The following is a 20,018-nucleotide window of genomic DNA, read 5'->3' as shown; positions in this document are numbered from 1 at the left end:
TCATTATTTGATCGAATATGCATTTTATTTATGAAAGTATTAAATTCCCTCCTAATTGTGGTAAAGTAGTTCATAGAAAGCATTACACTTCATTATATCAAAGCAGTTAATTACTTTAAGAACCTGAACATAATACAAATCAAATATACAAAGATGCACATGCAAATACTTGTAGAATTCTCTTCCACATAGACTACATTTCTTGAGAAATTTTGCATGCAAACTCATTTTTTCATGTTGTACTTTTACACTCCAGTGCTCCTAAGCGTGTGTTCTGGTGGATACCAATATTAACGCAGACCTTCGACAACAGCTAACATCCCTTATCACTCCCTGTTTATTCACACCATTACACAAAGTTGTAGTACTGTAGTCAGCCAAAGAAGACAATAACTCAGGTATTCGCGTTTTTTAAAACCCCCTGAATTTACTCAAAAGAACATGTGTGCCCACTGCCTTTGTAGGGACAGACTCTCCTCTAATTTCTGTACATACAACCTTACAAAGACCCTACAGCTAAATAAGCCAACGACTTAGTGTCTTTCAGTAGCTTCTAATGCTAAGTGTTCATCATGCATACAAAGGTGCATTTTTATTTCACATTTGTGAACATAAAAACTCCTCTGAAAATCAGCTTTTGTAAGTAAGGAAGATTCATTATCCCTATGGAAAGAAATCCCCAATCTTTGTGGTCAAAGCATCCAGGCAGATTTATTATCCAGTTGTAACTAAAGTACCTCATTGGAAATAAGACTCTGGTTAACAACAAGAACTTCTCATTGCATGCAATGCTTCCCAAAGAAGAGCACACTTTTTGGATTACTGGCATTGTGTATAACTTCATTCTCCTAGTCATATTTTTTAATTAGCATGCATATGCTAATGTGCTCATGTGCTCATGTATGCATGTATTGACAAAAAGCCTTCATAGCCTTGCCCTTGGCTCCTCAGGAGACTGTGTCTGCTGCTGCTGGGGCTTAGTGTCTCTGCTCACTCAGACAAATGCCAGGCCTCCTCCAGCCTCTGCCTAGGCCTGTGGCATGGCCCTGTCCGCATGCCACATGACCTACAAGTCCACTAATCCACTGTGATGGGGAGCTAGAAAATGGGACAAAGGAAAGACAATTCCAGTTATACCTTGTTCTGAATTTTGTTGCTAAAGCACTACTGTATTAGTCGAAAGAGAACACGCATACTGGAATTCCTTCATTGAAGTTCCACTGCCATCACTCTGCTGGTCCCAGCATTGGCCATGAAGCAGCCCTTTCCAGCAGCAGGGAAACGTTGCAGCAGATGTTCTGGAATAAACCACTTCCAGGCAAAGGCCACATGCTTGATTGGTATTTACAAGGAAAGAAAGAAAAACCTCATGGGAACTGCAGCCTAACCCCTATATAAAACAGCTCCCTGCCTGATCTTTGAAATGAAAATATGCTGCGGTCTTTCTCCCCCTCAATCAAGACAAACATTTGAGAGGAAGAGGCAAGAGACAGTCCATGCACCGATGTGAACAGGGAGGAGTTCTGTCCAGCCCTTGGGAACAAATTATTTTTGAGATGTAGCAAGCATGTAGCAGCACAGTACTCTGGTTTAGCTCCAGGCTATTGTTGGGATCCGGGTACAAAGAAGGTCTAGACTCTGGCCTTAAATATACATTAATGCATGTTAGAGACCGTGCACAAAATAGTTGAATGTAGTTATTTTTTTGTTATATTAATTTTCCTTTAAACTGGGAAAGAAGCTTCTGGAATGAAAACTTTACTATTCCTTTTATTAGAAAATATAAATGGACTATGAAGAGCCAAAAGACACCTTGATGTTATTTTAAATCCTGGTTTTTCCAGTACAAGGGAAGAAGCAGTGGGCGGACACTCCAGCCAGTCACTGCGAGCACCGTGCCCCACTGCCAGAGGCCACACATTGCAGCCAAAAGAGCAGTGCAGAGGTCAGGACTGCTAAGGTGCACAGAGCTGCATGCTCCTTTGGCACAACTCAAGAGCCACCACCAAATGCTGCATACAGGCTGACAGATGAGTTGGCAGAAGAAGAATTAAGGGAGACTTTACTTAACATCAGTTACACTTCAGGGAGAATATAAATTAAATAGCCTCAATGCATTTAATTCCCAACCTTAGTACTAAAATAAAAGAATTTGTTTGCTGTGATTTTCTCTTTTGCCTTTCAAGCTTTTACTTATTCTCATGCAAGGCTGTCTCGTGGGGTTCTTGTCGTTCCACTCTTTGAGAAGACGACAACAGAATATACAACGAAACTTTATTTTAACTTATTTCTTACTGGAAACTGGAGACAGAGTACTACAATACTGCTTATTAAGACCTCTGGATACAAAAGAAAAATGCTCTAGTTTATACTATTACATTGGCACAGAAACAAAGTTTATATGCTTTTAATTCATCTTAAAACATCAGCTAATTTAAACCAAAACAATTTCCTAGTTTACACAACAGTAGATGGCCACAGAAACTAACTACATCAGTTTAAAAATAAATCAGCATTTGCTCAAGTTGGAATAACTTCCATATGCAAATGGACATAAAATTTCACTTCCTACAGAATAAGTACCGTTGTTCTGATACAGAGAACCACGCTGGTGTTTAACCAAATGTAGCTCCTATTACCAGTCTCTAATGAAAGACTAAATATGTTTAATCATTAGCTTTGTGAGCAACAGAAGTCAGCATGATCTTGAAACATTCCACTTATGCAGGGAAGACAATACATTTTATAATTATCCTTTCTATAAGACAGGGAAGCTTAAGAGACATTAATGATGTTATAAAGGTAGTTACACCTTTTAGCAAAGTGCCTATAAACATCAGAAACAAACAAATGCATCTGAGCTCAGTTTTTAAGACCAACCCATCTTTATGAAGTACAGTCACCAACAGTGCACACAGATTTATTTGATCAAAGTAGGCATCACCTTTGGAAAGCATCTGGAATTTAATAACTGTCTACTTAGTTTGACATCAAGACAAATCATTTATCCTCTACTCCTCTAAGCATTTTTAACTGCAATATTAAACATCAGAATGTGGGATTAAAATGACTTCAATATTTTTCCAAATTAAAACCATAAGTAAAAAAGCTCAGATACCAAACCACTACACCACCTCTAAACTATTTCTAGCATATGTTGCCTAATATTATTCTAATGTGCAACAGTTCTTGGAGATCGGAAAATGATGTATTCTGAATGCTTTCAGGCCATGGATCTGCTCCAGCAAAAACTCCAGCATGAGTTGAAGGGCAATAAAGTCATCTTCATGGAAGAGATTCACACTAATACTAACATACACGCAAATTCATTTGCTTAGGAAGCTCTTGGCCTACAATTAGTGGAGTGCAGGAAAGCATTACTATACATGTCCCTCCATGTTCTTCCCCAGGCCTCTGCACTTACTCCTGGGGACACCAGCTAGGCTGGCTTTCAATATGTTTCAATACAGCCATTCCTACGTGATTCGTAAGCAAAGGATCCAAAGCAAACACAAAACAATTCCACCTTTTCAGATTTTATAAACATGTAGTAAAATTTCTTGCAGTTCATGCTTACTCCACTAATCTTTCAGATCTGTGAAATGTTTCACAATACTGTTTGAAAACTTCTGTACATACTGACTACACTTTTATTTTGCAGAAAATGAAGCCTGCGTAAACTTTTCTAGAAAAAAAACTAAACCTTTTCATTAATAAAATATGAATAAAAATATTGTTTTGTAAATGACTTGTACCAGACAAGATGAATAAGAAAAAAGAAACATCTTTTTTGCCCCATTAACATTATATATTCTTTAGTTTGGGGATGAATCTGGTATTTTCCTGTGTTTATACTGCACCACTGTAAAGTTATCCTCTGTCATTTTATCTGATAGCTGTTTTTATATCTGTGCATGAAAAAAACAAAGCCAAAGCCATCTTCATAAGATTCGGTCCCCAAATGTTCTATTTCACGTTGTTAGCTCTGAGGAAAAGACCGAAAACAACAGAACTGTAACAGGCACACAAATCACATCTCCGTCCCTTGTGACAACTTTCATGAACAACAGTCCCAAATATCCTATGATATGAGAGTAGTAAGGTAAACCCAAAGGTGGACTCCTTGTGTTTTGTGTCATATAAAACACTGATATCCCTCAGACTTCAGATTCAATTTCTTATGCAAAAACTTTTTGGTAGCAAGAGAAAAGTTGAGAATACACTTCTTCATTCATCAGTTTCCTGAGGAATCTACAACTGTTGTGGAAAAGAACAATTACACAGGTTTTATTAGGATCTGATTAGAACCTGTGCAGCCAAGAAGAAAATATGACTCATTTCGCTTTTTTGAATATTAAAATAAAGTTGTACCACTGAGTTTTCCTTTATTGCCACAAACAGAGCTAAAATACCATATCTTGTACCGCGTTAATGCACAGAATGGCAGATTACAGGTGGTGAAATAACTTACCTCTCCCAAACAAATGGCAAAGATAGAACATCCCACATGGGCCACAGCACAGAAAACAACAATTCTAGCTACCTCCAACTTGCTCAAGATGTTTCCAAAGATTATTGATGAAGCAAAAGGATTTCTACTCCTACTTCCCCCTCTTCTCAGCAGGGCATAATTTAGCACACAACAATCACAGATAAATATTTTAATTTGTGGTTGCTATTGTCACAGCATGTTTGCTACGGTATGCCTTTCATGCAGATGGTAACCTGGTGTGGAGATGCTCAAACTAACTTTAAATAAGCTGATGTGTTTTCTTGTATTAGTTTAATTGTATTGGCATGACTATCTTTGCCTGCTCTTTGACGACAGCAGAAACAAAAATCAAGAGTAGGCTAGGCATCTTCACACTGTGCTTCAGCTTGCAATGAGGACAAAAAGAAGTCTGTTCTCTGTGATCTCTAACAACTTGAAAAATCATATTGTCTGAAAACTCTTAAGTGAAAAAACGAGGTTACCATAACTGGACTTCTACTTCTAGCTATCAGTATAATACTGCAGCCTTCTATACAATGTCAAGTCTAGTGAACAAAAATTTCCAGTAACCTAAATAACCAAATGTTTTTACTATTAATCAAGATAACATATAAGCAGTTAAAACTTTCAGTAACTTAACAGTGTAAGACAGAGCAATACAGTGTACAAAATCAAGACAGAATGCTTTGGTAATAATCCCATTTCATCTCCATCCACTTGGCTGAGCTCAAAAATGCTGGTTTTAAATTTCTGAGTCAGTGTGGCTTCCCCTCTATCAATTAACTACCACAGTAAATCATGCAAACAGAATGGAGGACAACTATAAATTACTATGATTTTCATAACATGCAAGTTTACAAGCAAACAATGATTCCAAATGATTGAAAGGGTTTGTTTTACAAAAGGCGGGGAATGCATATTAACTTAACAGATGACAAACTTGAGGCTTATGATGAAAAACTGCCATTGTCTTTTAATCACCGTCTCACAATAAATGGAAATTAGACAGTTTGTCCTGTCCCACGGGACCATTTATAAGATTGTAATTAGCTCTGTGGAAACCCACACAGACTTGGATGGAAAAGCTGCAACAAAGAGCGGGAAGCCAGTCTATATTCATAAAAACAGACTATTAGTTGCTGTTGAAACACTCTTGAAATATTCTTATCGTTAGGCTGCCTGTTTAGTACATCCAGTAACTCCCAAAATATATAACCTACAGAAGATAGCTGCCAGCTGGTCAGCTGCAATTATGTCTTTATCAACCTACCTTTCCCAGTTAGATTGCACAACAAAATTCAACATAATATCAGCAATAACTGCACTGACAGAAGATCAAGTAGTGAAGGGATACAGTTGAGTAACTCTCAAGGTCACCTAGTAAGTAAATGCATTACTAAATTCATTAAAAAAAACATTGCTTGGACTATACAACTCCTGATACTCATGACTGCTACTCGCTGCTGTGCAGCACAGAAGCAGAAGCTGCGGATTTCATTACAGTACCAGAACACCTTTGATATACTAGCATCACGAACAGAGAGCCATGTTTAGCTCAGTATGACTGTAATGAAAAGGTGGATGTATTTAAAGGAGATAGTCATCCAAAGGACAAACTAAAATTAGAAGCACATTCTCATGGGCAGTCTATGAGAATACTAACACACTGGTGAAGCCACTAAAAAAAGAACTTCCAAGTTTAGAAGGTGACTGGGAGGAGAGAGGTATCATTAAACCCATATCAACCGAAAAAAAATCATGGATCAGCATTTTAAAAGGAGTAAGAAAAGCTCCAGTGCACAAATCTGCAAAAACAAACTGAACCAAGCAATTATGAGATATTTATCTATTGGCAATAAGGTAGCACAATCTCCCATTTGCAGGAAAAAAGCAGTCACTCTACATGTTAGGTTGCGGTATGTCAAGAACTGAGACACCAGTCCAGCTAACATCTTTTGGTACACCATGGCTTTGACAGCTATTTTCTTTAGCAGCAGAACACAACCGCCTCCCTTCATGATGAAAAGTAAACTTGTGATTTTTTTAAGGCAAACATGAACGAGTGAGGAAAATCCTAAAGGACATCTGAAATGCATGCTACAAGTTAGACCATGACAGGAGATGGTTGTGGAACAGCTGTCACAGTTTGAATCTGATCAATTCTTTCCCCGCACCCACTGCACATAAGGGTAAGGCTAGCCAGACTGGCACCAGCACATAGCTGCCATGCAGAGAGACATCAGAGGGTAACACCCCAGCAAAGTTACCAACACTACCAAATAAGCAGTCTGCCGGGAATCCTGATTAGGACAGGCCTACAGCTGTTTAAAAAGCAATAAGCATTCATTTTGCTGTGGCAAGTACTTGTACAGGAGAACTCCTCTTAGGAAAATACAGGAGTAGGCAAGAAGCTCTTCAAATTCTAGATGTAGTTTTTGTGCAGTGCATTGGTCAGCATTTTAACAGAGGTGGTCACTCTCATCATTAAATCACCACAGTTATCACAGCCACAATCTGACAAAGGAAAAACCATGCAGTGACTTCTCTTAGGATTCCTTCAGAACAAGAGACCAGAATAATCCGTTCTGTAACCAGTCCCAAAAGTAGCAGAGACAGAGAAAACACCCTAGGTCTACACTGGTAAATTGAGAAGAACCAAGGACTCAGGTTTGGCCAGCCTTCTGTCACAGCATTGCACAGTTTCACTTTATTCATTTCCTTCTAAGTAAAATTTTACATTTTTAGTAAGCAACCAGTTTTCTGTGTGCAACTATCAATATCCAAGAGATTGTAAAATCTCTTACTGAATGGGCATTCCATGGTAAAAGTGAAGAAGAAAACAATATGACACACAAGAAGAATGAATGAGGAAAAGGAGTTTTTTCCATGTGATACAACACAGAAGTTGTATGTTTATAAAATGCATGACTTAGAACTAATTAAAAACCACATTCCAAAAGAAGCCAGGCTCTGTTTACAGTTTTTGTAAAATTACTCTTTCATTAAGAATGTATTTAACTGTTCACTTAAACATAAAAGCGGATGTTTTTTCAAAAAGAGAACAAAAATATTCTATAGAGTTGCAGTTGTATTGGAGAACATCCACTTTTCATTAGCTTGTTCACTGATTGATAATTCTGCCCACTATTAACATCTGATTTATTAGGGGAAAAAAAAAGAAAGGCCCTAAAATAATTTTCCCCTGTAGTATCTCATCCATGAAACCATCCTAGGAACACAGTAGTGCAATGCTCAGATCTAGGATCAAAAGCACGCAAACAGGCAACAACCTGAATTACATCATATCTGGCGCATTTGAAGAAACTCAGGAAGTTTTTGCATCAGCACACAGCAAGGACTTATTAGCACAGCTTTATTTACTTCTAACTACAATTTCTTCCATGCACTCTCCAGCAGATGGCCACTAAGAGGACCAGGGTCCTGCAGGCAGTACATGAGGAGAGGCCAGGTCAACTGCATTACATCATCCTGCTGCCAACAGGGAGGCTGTTTGAGAAGACAGAAACAGCCTTCTCTAAGATGCAAATGGCAAGGCAAGAGGCAACAGCCACATGTTGGAATATGCAAAAAAAACCCAGCTGGGCATAAAGACACTTCTATTTATTTATTTTTGTTAACAGAAAGATGGTCAAACATTGGGACAGAGCCCAGCACAGCTATGCAGCCTCCTTCACTAGAGATGCTTCAATGTCAGGACGGGGCCAGTGTAACTTGATTTTACTCGGCACAGCTTGTGCAGGAGTTCGAGGCTGCATAAGCTCCACAGGTCCCTCCCAACTCTCACGACTCCATGATTTGTGACACTTGGCAGGGAGTGGGACATGTAAGTAAAGCAAAATGTCTGGAAAGATGCAATAGCCCCTGGGATTGCCTCTCTTAATCATATTCTTATGTATTTATCATCTTTGGAAAAGGAGCAGTATAATTCTTAACATGAACCCAAGCCATACTATCACAGCGAGCTCCCAAAGTTCATGTCCTGATTTACAGTCACTTCAGTCAGAACAATCCTTTCTGAAAATCTGGAGACCTTCCTTAAGCCTCTCACTCCTCCTAGCTCATATACCTTAGCCTTATCCTTTTTTCTCTCCTTCCCACCAACCATGCCACCCTTTCTGCCTTCTCTCTCCTTCTGTTGCCATCTCCAAATGTCCTTTTTGGCACATGGCAGGGAGCTAAAGCAGCAGCAGTGTGGAAGGCTGAGGATGGGAGTCAGCTCTGAGGTGCAAACAACAGGCAAACACTTTCACCTCCTTTTCCAGGAGCACATACATCCCAACTCCTCCCAGCTTCCCCACTAGTAATGTTGACATTCCACTCTCTTCAGATTAGGATACAAAATGCTCTGAATTGACTGATTGAGGTTGCTTGGGGAACAAATGCTGTCTGAATGTTAATTCTGTTTTCTTCTGGAAAAGGAAGCAGGCCGAAACAGAATTCAAAGCTGTAATTGCATTTGTACCATTCATGCGAGGGTTGTGCGAAAGCTATCCAAACAATGAGATAAGTCCACACTACTGAATATACTTCCACCTTTTTTCAGTTTGTTTTCCAACTCAAGCAAGATGTCCACATTAGTTTTTAATGACATTTTGAATATCAACATGAGAAACAATGTAGTGTTCACCTAGTAATCCGTGAACAATATTATCTGTAACAAAGCAAAGGGAACAGAACTTATAACATCCCCTAAAAATACTCTAAAAATATCTGCTAGCTTTACTGAAAGAAAAAAAAATTAGCTTCAGTAACAGAGGTCTATGTTTTTGGAGGAAAGGGTCCAGAGGAAAATTACATATTTGTGGTTAAGCTGGGAGTCATGATGTCTATGCATATGTATAACATGTGGTTGCAGATTCATAATACACAAGCCCTTCAAACAAAAAAATGTAGATTTTCAAAGATCAATCCGTAAAAAGAGTAATTCATTTTCATCAGTCTTATTTCTATGGTTCTTGAAGTCAGAGGTGCAACGACCAGACTCTTCCTTCCATTAAGTATATACAGACAGTAAGCAGAAGGAAAATCAAATGGGAAGTGCAGCAGCTCTCCAAGCACAGACCCCCTGCAGTAGGTTCCTCAAGAGAGATGTTAGAACTCCACTTTTTCTTTCTGTGGATTAGTCTATTTTACATTTTAAATTACTAGCTACACAAGCACAGCTGATTTTACGCAAAGAAAACATACTTAGAAAAGGCTGGATACATTATGAAAAGAATTTTCATGCATTTAAATACAAAACTAACTATAAGCAGGCAAGGAAAGTCCTTCACAGTCTGGTTCTTGCTTGATTTGTACTTTATTATTACCTGTTTTGGTGTAAATTATGTATATAACTTCTAAGGTCAAAAATGACAACATTTGCAGTCAGTCTTGGTGAGGTCTTATTTCCACAGCACAGTATTGAGATAGAATAATCTTGTCCTCCATTTAAAGAAAATAGTGTAGTGTGGCAAAAAGTAACATTATTGCTGGTGCTAAAACACATTTTTATGTTCCACAGTAACCCAGAAGAGTAAAACCAAAAGACTCTGTGGTGCTCTTAACAAAATAAAAGGATTTTGCTTTAACTGAAATAGAAATAGAAGGTGCAACACCTAATAAATTTGCCTTTACAGTTCATTGGTCTGGCATTCAGACAGATAACATTATCTGATACCTGGCACATTGAAAGTTACTGAAAAAAGTAATAATATTGAAAGAAATACCACACAGGCCTTTCCCCAACAAATTCTTACAGCTTCAGAGGTATGAAAGCCTTCAGTCTCTTCATCTTAAATACTGACTTTACATTCCCAACTACTTCAACTATTTGAAGAAATGAAATGCATATAAAGAGATGCTGAGAAAAAAGACTGCAAAAAAGTCAGTTGCAATGAAAAACATAATGGTCATGCATTCCTGCCTACGTCAATCTTATGACAGTGCATTTAATTTCACAAATAGCTGTCACAAAAACAGCTTCTGTATTCTACTGATGCACGTCTGCCTACATACTGTAGACATAGTTGAGTGTGAATACTGTATCTTTGCTTTTATTTTTAATAATATGATTAAATTGCTTGTTACATTAAGTATAAAGTCATGTAATATCTTGGTTTATTTGTGGGTTTTTTTTCTGTTTTAACTCACTCAAGGGCTGTGGTTTATCTTATACTTCACAAAAATTATAAATTAATAAAATTAAATGCAAGAGATTTTAAATTATTGAACTGATTTTCTTATCTAAGGAGTAAACAATTAATGTAAGCTTTACACACACTGTCCTATAGATTTCTGGTTTCTACAAATACTTAACATATAGTTGCTATATTCCCATTTACTGAGTACCAATTTACGTAGCTGAGAATTTGATTTTCACTGTATAAGGAAAGAATTGTGTTACTACTCTTACAGCCTGGTTTCTGTTGCCTTTTTGTTTTCAGGTGAAGAGTAAAAACATGTAATTAAGCTCAGAGAAATACTGTGCTGAAGAACTACATCTACCAATCTGAAGAAGCCTCATTTGTATTCCACATTGGGTTAATACTGTAACTGAACTAACACTAGCTGAGTTATTCTTGACTTTGTCACAGTAAGTCAAAAGAAATTCAGAAAGGATTTACTGACTCCACCTTCGCTGTATACTAGAAGTGTTTCTCTTCACACAAATTTATGTGAAAGCACAGACTTGGTGAAAGTAAAACATAAAGGACAAGGTGTCTCACATAAAGGGTGACAGAAATCTACATCTGTAACTACCTTTTGTCCAAAATGGATCAGACAATATGAAGTTTCTTATTTTTCCATCACATGGGGGATTTAACAAATTCAGTGCTGATTTATTTATTTGTGCTGATGAGAACACCTCAAAATGAAGGCTTTACCTCCTTTCCTTCATGTGTTAAGCTGTATGTCTGAATAACTAAGATGAACACAAGCATGATTAAATGGATGAGGAGGAATTCCAAGTCTGGTTGCTACCAATTTCCTCAGCAATTTATAGGACGTGCCCAAGTCAAAGTATGGAAACCAGAGTAGACTGCAAACAGACACCAATGCATTTATGAAATTAGCTAAGAGATTTGTTTTTGCCTGGCATAGCAGGCATCTAGACTGCCTCTTCTGTTGCAAAGCCATATTCCATTAGAAAAATACTGCCCCACATTTTCACATGCAGGTCCAGCTATGCGACTTCAAAAACAAAAAAACCTTCTCCCATTCTGTCCTGAAAGTACAGCAACTTATGCTGGTCAGCAGTGCCACAGCTCCACTCTGACTGCAGCTATGCAAACAGATCTGCAAACAGCTGGCTTAGGCCTATTAGAGTTGACATGGCACCGTTTTTGCTTGGCAGTCCTACTTACCTCTAAATATCCTGGCTTACAAAGCCATTTAGGGACAACCTGTCCTGTTGCCAGGAGGTCTTCATTTATCACCCAGAGGGCTGCCACATGTCAGTAAAATCTGCTGTGGCCTTTTGGGAAGGGTTGAAGGTTCATCAGAGCCAGACTTGTTCTGTCAGCTAGTGGATTCTGTTTGCTTAATGTACCTTACACATCATCTACTGAGCAGGGGGAGGAGGCAGCAGCAGCAGAAAGGGAAGGCATGGTGCACTCCAATGAAACCAGATGTGTTAGTACTGCCATGTGAAAACCAGGAGGTTCTGGTTATTTACAACTTTTGTTGCGTACAGCTTTTGACAAGTAGGAACATAAAGGTGGCAATAGCTTTTGCATTAGCTAAAGAGAGAAAAAATTGAAGTCTGATTGAGGAAAAAACTCCCCAGTTCAGTATAAACCTGGAAAGAACAAACTCAACCTGGAAACAAAACCAAAAACAACAACCCCAAAACAACTGAATCAGCAATTTTTCCAGAGTGGGTCAGGACTTGTATCACTGGGCTAATGTAATTTTTAATTAACTGTTGCTATCTCATAAACCAGAATTACTGCAGTAGGCTCTAAATCAACATCATAAGAATAATAAGATCATGTAACAGTGTTATATTCGCAAAAATACACAGACTACTAAAAATCAGACTGCTAAAATACAACTTCATCTAAAATTGAAAGACCAAGAAATAAAAATTTACCAAAGGAAGATAAAAGCTGAAAAACAAGTCAGTGACAATGGATTTCATGATGAAGAGTTGAATAATTACATGTTTCCTTTAGAAATTTCTAAACTACTAAATTGGAAGCATTAGTACATTGAATAGCCATAAAGATAATAGTTGCTCAAGATAACAAAAATCCTCTGCATTTGCTCAGTAATAGAGGTATATTTTTAACATAACTAAAGAAATCATACAAATAGAAAGTACTAGGTTCTCCAAAGAGCAAGATTAACCAACAGTCACGTCTTCAATTTTAAACTAAATTATGTTATTAAGACATAACAAGGAAATAAATTGTGTATACAGTAATGTTGCTACAATAATCTAATTATGGTAAGAATTGGAGAAATCAGCAATACTGAAAATCAGACAGCTGTACAAACTGCTGTAGTCCAGCACAAGCTGATGGAGCATTGTGACTACAGGAGCTTGAGCTGTTTGCCCAAAGTTTGCTACCACAATTTAATAGAGGCAGCAGCTTAAATTACTCAAGAAATGTTAGCAAAGGAGAGGGGTAGCATTCAACGTTACTGCTAGAAAAAGAAAGTAGCACTGTGATGAGCAAGAGGAAGGTACTCAGAGCTGGCATGAAGTCTCCCTTCAAGGCCTGAAGTTCAGCCAATGGATTTGTTTCATTTTAATCCCCAGAAGTCTGGAGTGACAAAAATATACAGAACCTTGATTAACTGTGTTTCAACAGAGTAATGTTACACAAAAGGAGGGTATTCAATCTTTTACTATACTAATAAGCAATCAAAAATAAGGAGAATAAAACGGTCTACGAAGGAAGCAGAATTTTAATTTTGTGGCAGATAAGGATGTTTGCGTATTTCTGAAGTATTTCTGAGTAAATAAATAATTTTCTATGAAGAAAAAATGGGATAAAACTCATCTGCCAAACAGTAAGAAGTTATATGTTAGAACAGCTACTGTTTACAATTTCATGCTTATCCAAAGAACACACATGGAAGCTGAAATGAATGTATGTTCTTTTAAACACAAAATTCACTGGCTGTCATTATACTACAATTGCTCCAATGCAAAGGGATGAGGGATGAAGAGGCAGAAATCAGAATATAAGCAATATGTATTGCTAAAGAATAACTGTCTGTGAAGATGATGAGGCAGTCCTGTATTTTCTAAATAAACCTCCATGTACATATTATGTACGACTGAAATGTCAGAGATGAGAAAAAGGAGAACAGAAAAAATACATATTTTTAATCCACTTTCCTCTTAGGCATTTTTTCTACACTCTTCACAAGGCATCATGACTAGATAGCTAGATAGTGAAGAAGAAACCATGGAGCAAAAAGTAAGTAAAAAAAATTCTGAAAAACAAAACTAGTTACGTGCAAAGAAGTATCTGGACAGCGACAGAAGTACTGAACCAGACTTCTATAGAACTCCTCTACAGATAATTCCATCATGTGAGAACCACCGTCTTACATTTTCATTTTCTCTTTTTCTTAATACTTCTAATAAAAAATACACTGACTTTCCTTAACAACAAAACACGCACACAAAAAAAAACACCAAAAAAACCTAAAAGCATAATCTAACTGTAAAACAAATGTGTTACGGAAGACAGTTGATGCTAACAGTGCTAGTAGTCAGATTTGTGACTTGTGACTTCATTAAAAGGATATCAAGTACACCTGGAAAGGTCTATGCCTTAAAAAAACCAAACTGCTGCACTCAAAAACCATATTTCAAATGACTGTATGCTTTCATAGGCTTTGCTGAACTTAGGCATATGTGTCCATATCAAACAGTAAAACATCTCCATACCAAAATGAACTACGATGGATTTCTTTTATTTTTAAATATTTGAAAGGGCTGGATAGCTGGATTTTGACTCAGTTACTCCTCCTTCCTCACACTTGTCTAGTGAGGATAATCAGCAGTTTCAATTCTTCATACATGAATTTAGAAGTTGCTGCCTTTCCATAGTTCAAAATCATTCTTCCAGTAGAAAAGTCTAGCAGCTAATTCTGATGAAGAATCTAGCTTCCTCAGTTGTCGTCGTTTATACTTAAATTTATACATAAATTGTTCATCTGTGAACATTTGGTAGATCTACTGAATCCTGAAAAAATCATCTTATGTTTCAAATACTTCCAAAAAGGCAGTATTGCATTTGTTTCTTCTCAGTGTTTTTTGTGTTTAGTATTTCACAGAGATTAGTTTCAGAGATTCAAATCAAGAACTGAGATGAAAATATTTTCACGTGCATCTTCTTAATTTCTAAATTTCAGAGTTCTATCACTTTTGCAGAAAGTATGTCAAGTTAGCCTTCTCCTAATTCTTTTTCCATATGCTGTGCTTTTCCAGGTTTTTGTTCCAAATCCACATTTAAAAAAAATAAAAACACTCATGACTAGTTTAAAGATTCCTCTGCCAATACCAAAGGAGCTTAAGGTTAGAGCGTATGAATACGGATTAAAATTGAAAGACTTCCTCAAACTTCCAAGATTTCTTAACTGCATGTGACTCACTAAAAACAAAACAAGCAAACAAAAATCAGATCAGATATGAAATGATGATAAAAGTGGTATTCTTGTAAAACTAAAAATAGGTATATTGATTGTTAAGAGGTTTGAGGTTTGGTCCTGAATTACTTATTATCCTGATGAAATAACTTAATACTAAATATTTTTTCTAGTTATGTACCGGTTGGACACCTACCCTGGAACAAAAAAAACCAGTGATCTGTAGAATTTTCTGACAATGTTCTGTTTTCTATGGAAAGGCAAAAGGAAAACAGTTCCAGTGGTTTAGATTGTTTTTAAAATTCCACTCCTCTAAAGAGAAAAACAAAACAACAAAAACAAAACAAACAAACACACACAATGTTTTTACTCACAGGCTGAAATCTGAAAGTGTGATTCATTACAGCAGTGCTGCTTTTCTCTGACTGGTTTTCACCCCAAAGTATCTGGTGGCAGTCTCAAGATGTGAAAGGTAGTTTACCAAATAGATCATAAAACACTCTCGAGAAGAATAATATCTACATATTGCTTTAGAAACAAAGATAAGCTAAAAGAGATCCCTTTAATCTGAGTCACCTTAAAAGTGTAATCAAGCTAACTAGGAAAAATAAATAGGAGTATGCCTAAAAGAAAAGAGAAGGGATTAGAGAATTCTAACTTCAGAAAGGTGCCAGCCTGCAGTGAATATGCAATGATTAAAAAGACAAATAACAGAAAGTCTGCACCAGGGAAAAATAAAGAAAAGCACTGAGACTATGAACACGGAAAAAAAAATACATATAAAAAGAAATCTCAATTTTATGTTCATGAGCTTGTTAATACTTTTAAACACGTACTCTTTATCATATATAATAGAAGTATAATTTGTTTACAAGAGTTAATCTTTATGGTACCGCAATGTATGGAATACAGTATAGATTCTGTGGCTACAGCTAAGTAAAGATAACCGGTAAACTTCCTTTTCCACTATTAGTATTTTCTTGTGTGATACAGTATTACCCTTTTTCAGAAAATATACATGGAAGTAACACAAGAGCAAGAGATTCAGCTTGCTAAGCAGGCAGTATGCACCTAGAAGGACTTCAGGGCTCCTGCTTAGTTGGCTGAAGGCATGTCTGCAGAAGCAGTGAAGTGCAGCCAGGCTGGGCACACATGGGTACAATGCCTGCCACAAGGACAGAACAAGAGAAGAGTGTAGGCAACTCACTGAGGTAGAGACTGGACAGTCAGCTCACACACACATCTGAGCCCCTTCAGCCCAGCAGCATACCTGATACAGCTTCAGAGGTTTAAAATTACTACTTTTGGAAAGTTTCTTTTATCCATTTACAAAAACAGTTCTCCTATTCAGACCACATTTATAATTTTCCTCCAAGACAGAAACAAGAAACAAAGTGTCCTTCACTGTGACAATTATGCAAACAAATTAACTGGAAGAGCCTTTTTCAGGCAGATACATTAACAGGGCTGGCGGAATAGCTGACAGTAGAAATTGAACAAGGACAGAGTTTAATGCCTGCTGTTAAGCCCCTGGCCTGTTAATTCTGTATCATGAAAATTTTCTCTCAGGTAGACCTAGAACATGATGGCTTTTCCTACTTCACAGTTCATTCACTCAGTTACATACCTTGGAGCAGGTAATGAAGCATGGAACTTGTGTTGACTTACATAACCCTGTCTGTCACCAAAGTTGTCATATCTTCCCATTTCAAGTCATACATTCACAAATATATAAACACTACATGAATTAGTTGGTCTGACAAAAAGAATCTAGACCACGTCCTAATGTTGGCTCAAGCTACTCAAAGCTAAAAAAAACAAGATATTTGCTTCCATAGAGTTCTGTGCATTTCAGCTCTTGCACTTACTCAGTTTATTATCGTCTTATATTTATCTTTCCTGAGAGGTTCAAATTCACAAATACACTCTAACAAAACTAGAGCAAGGTTGAACTACCATAGAAAATTAGCACTGTCATTCCCTCCTCTGTCTTCCATCACTTTCTAATGCACAAATTTTAGGGACAAAATAATGTCCATAACACTACTCTTCCTCATTATCCAAATTTGCACATGAAACCTCTAAGCCTTTGAGACAGTGTAAGAGCTTTTTCAAAGATTCGATACTTCATTTTGAGCTGTGGCTTATCTGTTTTCCATTTACAATTATTATTAAAAGGAAGGAGCTGTTTCTTTCCCAGGCATACAATTGGATTAGACTAAAAAGGTCACAAAGGTTGCTCTTGTTAGTTAAAAATGAAAAGGAGAACAGCTAATCAGAAGGAAGAGCAAGGAGACTGCCAAGAGCTTCAAGAAAACCAAATACATGCATTGGTTTAAAGCCCTCACTGTTTTTAAGACAACCAGCACGCAATTCAGTGTCTGAAAAACTTAACTCCAACTACTTCAAGTTCAAAATACTCATTTTTTTCTACTCAAAATCAAACAGAAAACCCATGGGGGAAAAAAAAAAACAACACACTTTTTTAATGCTTTTCATGAATGCTAGAGTAGAAAACATACAGTTTTAGAAATAAAGGGAGAGGAGTTTTTTGCATCAACTTATTCTTCTACAGGAGAAAAGAATATACAGAGTAAAATAGGATAAAATAAGCAGCTCAGTAAAAACAACACTAAGTTTATTGACATTGGTCTGTCTCTTTTTGCAACATATGCTGGTACATGAAATTCAGCAGGTCTCAAGAAGTCATGAGCAGTACTGGAAATAACTCCTCCTACACACTGCTCAAAAAAACCCCAAACACCTGGCACAGACAGCTCATTGATGGCAGAGTAATAGCTCAAAGAAGATGAGAACATTATGCATTGCTCTTGGTGATCTGTTGGGATATAATATCTCATAGAAGAACTACATAGGAGCACCAGAGTATAAAGAAACAGTCTTGCCTGAAGATATTTCCATTTCACTTCTCTGAGCTGCTATTTGTATGTTATTTTGTGTTTTTCCTCAATTTTCAAAACTCTTATCTACCGTATAAAGCAATTAAATGTTCCTACCGATATTAGGATGCTTCAAGAGACGACAGATTCTAGCTTCTCTTTCCAGTTTCTGGTGATCTGCAACAAAGGAAAGCACAGTATTTCCTTTTAGTGTACGTTGAACATAATACAGCACATTTGCTTTATGAAGAAAAAAAGTCTTTAAAAAGTACTTTCTTTATTTAGATCCATTAAGAGTTTACACTGTTTGCAATACTGAATCAGGTTACTGCATCTAACCTCTTCTTTGATGGACTACTGCAGGCATTGCTCCAGTAGAAAAATCAAACTGCCAATGTAATGGAAATATTCATGGCTTGACCTATAATTATCAGGCTATAAACCATGTTATAGCATTAAATCAAAATAAAGACAATCCGCATCTCTAGTACTATCTTAATTTCTATCTGTTAACTCTTTTAATAATAATACCAGGTACACTGTTCAACACATGGCAATCACCCCAACACCATGCCAGCATTCCTCCAACACTTTCTCACTGCAATGCAATTTGTTATTGGAAATTTCTGTAGAAAGTTGTTTGTTCATTAACCTGAAAATATACTAAACACTTGTGTCCAGGTATATCATCTCTTCGTCCCTCCCACCCTTCTGCCATTCAATCCTTTGCAGCCTTTGAGCAGAAGCAATAGGCTGTAGGTTTGAACTTTCCTCATATGCCATCAATGCCTAAAAACAGTAAGAGGCAATATACCACTGTATATGTTTAGCTTCATTTTGATTAAATTGTTGGCCCTGCCTTCCCACTAGATGCTCAACTCTGGTTCAGGCTACGTCTTAGCATTTCCACTACAGGTTAGCAGAGTAATACAGTACTTGTTTTATACAATAAATGAGAGCTTGGAAGGTGTGTAATTGTTTACACTGGAAATACCTGGAGGTTTTTGGGTATATTACAATATCTAGTGTCAGACAGTAAACACATGCAAATGAATCTATAATTTGTAACACAACGGAATATACAAAAAGGTTTCTTTGGGCAATATGGATAGAGAATTATGACAGAATACTGACATAATGACAGGCTACAGAGGAACTACTGATCAGAACTTGCCTGAAATGATTTAAGTATGGTATGAGAAAATATTTCATTTTAGTATTTGTACCCATACAAAGAAAACAGCCAATACTATCAAAATACTATCTGTAAAATACTATCAAAACTACACCAATAATATAAACGTTACATATGAGGACACAATCCTTGTTTTCAAAATGCTATGGGCAGTAAACACATAATGCTTTCTAATTCTGATTCATTTTTGTATCTTATTGACATTGATTCATTTTGTTACCATCTTTAATGTCACGATCCAAAACTGACACACACAGCAGAATGGAAAAAAGACTGAAGCCGTATTTCAGGGTCTTACATATAAGTGTTTGGCAGGACCAATTCAGATATTTATTTCCTTATTTCATCATCAGCAACAGTCTCTCTAGACCCCAGCTAGAGGTAACTCAGGTAATTAAATACAAAATTTGAGTATAATTAAACTAGTCAGCTACTGCCTACTACTTAGTTCTGTAATCACAGAATCACAGAATGGCCAGGGTTGGAAGGGACCTCAAGGATCATGAATCTCCAACCCCCTGCCACATGCAGGGCCACCAACCTCCCCATTTAATACTAGACCAGGCTGCCCAGGGTCCCATCCAACCTGGCCTTGAACATCTCCAAGGACAGGGTATCCACAACCTCTCTGGGCAGCCTGTTCCAGCACCTCACCACTCTCGGAGTGTGAGGTGAGAGTAAAGAACTTCCCCCTGACATCCAACCTAAATCTTCCCCCCCTCAACTTAAAACCATTTCCCCTTGGCCTTCTGTTATCCACCCTTTCCAAGAGTTGATTCCCCTCCTGTTTGTAGGCTCCCTTTAGGTACTGAAAGGCTGC

The 20,018-nt window shown here is 37.2% G+C and overlaps 1 protein-coding gene across 14 annotated transcripts in view; it reads right to left on the bottom strand.

Moving 5' to 3' along the window:
- Window positions 1–20,018, bottom strand: part of CAMK2D (calcium/calmodulin dependent protein kinase II delta) — a gene marked incomplete at both ends in the record, with an annotated part of 156,281 nt that overhangs the window by 73,698 nt on the left and 62,565 nt on the right. For all 14 annotated transcript variants that reach the window (XM_079534692.1, XM_079534704.1, XM_079534696.1 and 11 more), the window contains one exon: window positions 18,121–18,180. In XM_079534692.1, the coding sequence (XP_079390818.1) occupies window positions 18,121–18,180 (60 nt within the window). The remainder of the gene's footprint in view (window positions 1–18,120; window positions 18,181–20,018) is intronic.

The sequence above is a fragment of the Tetrao urogallus genome (genome assembly GCF_951394365.1).
Source record: "Tetrao urogallus genome assembly, chromosome: 4".
In the NCBI taxonomy this organism is placed as follows: domain Eukaryota; kingdom Metazoa; phylum Chordata; class Aves; order Galliformes; family Phasianidae; genus Tetrao; species Tetrao urogallus.
Note: the sequence above shows the minus strand (reverse complement) of the source record. Positions and strands in the feature narration are given on the sequence as shown.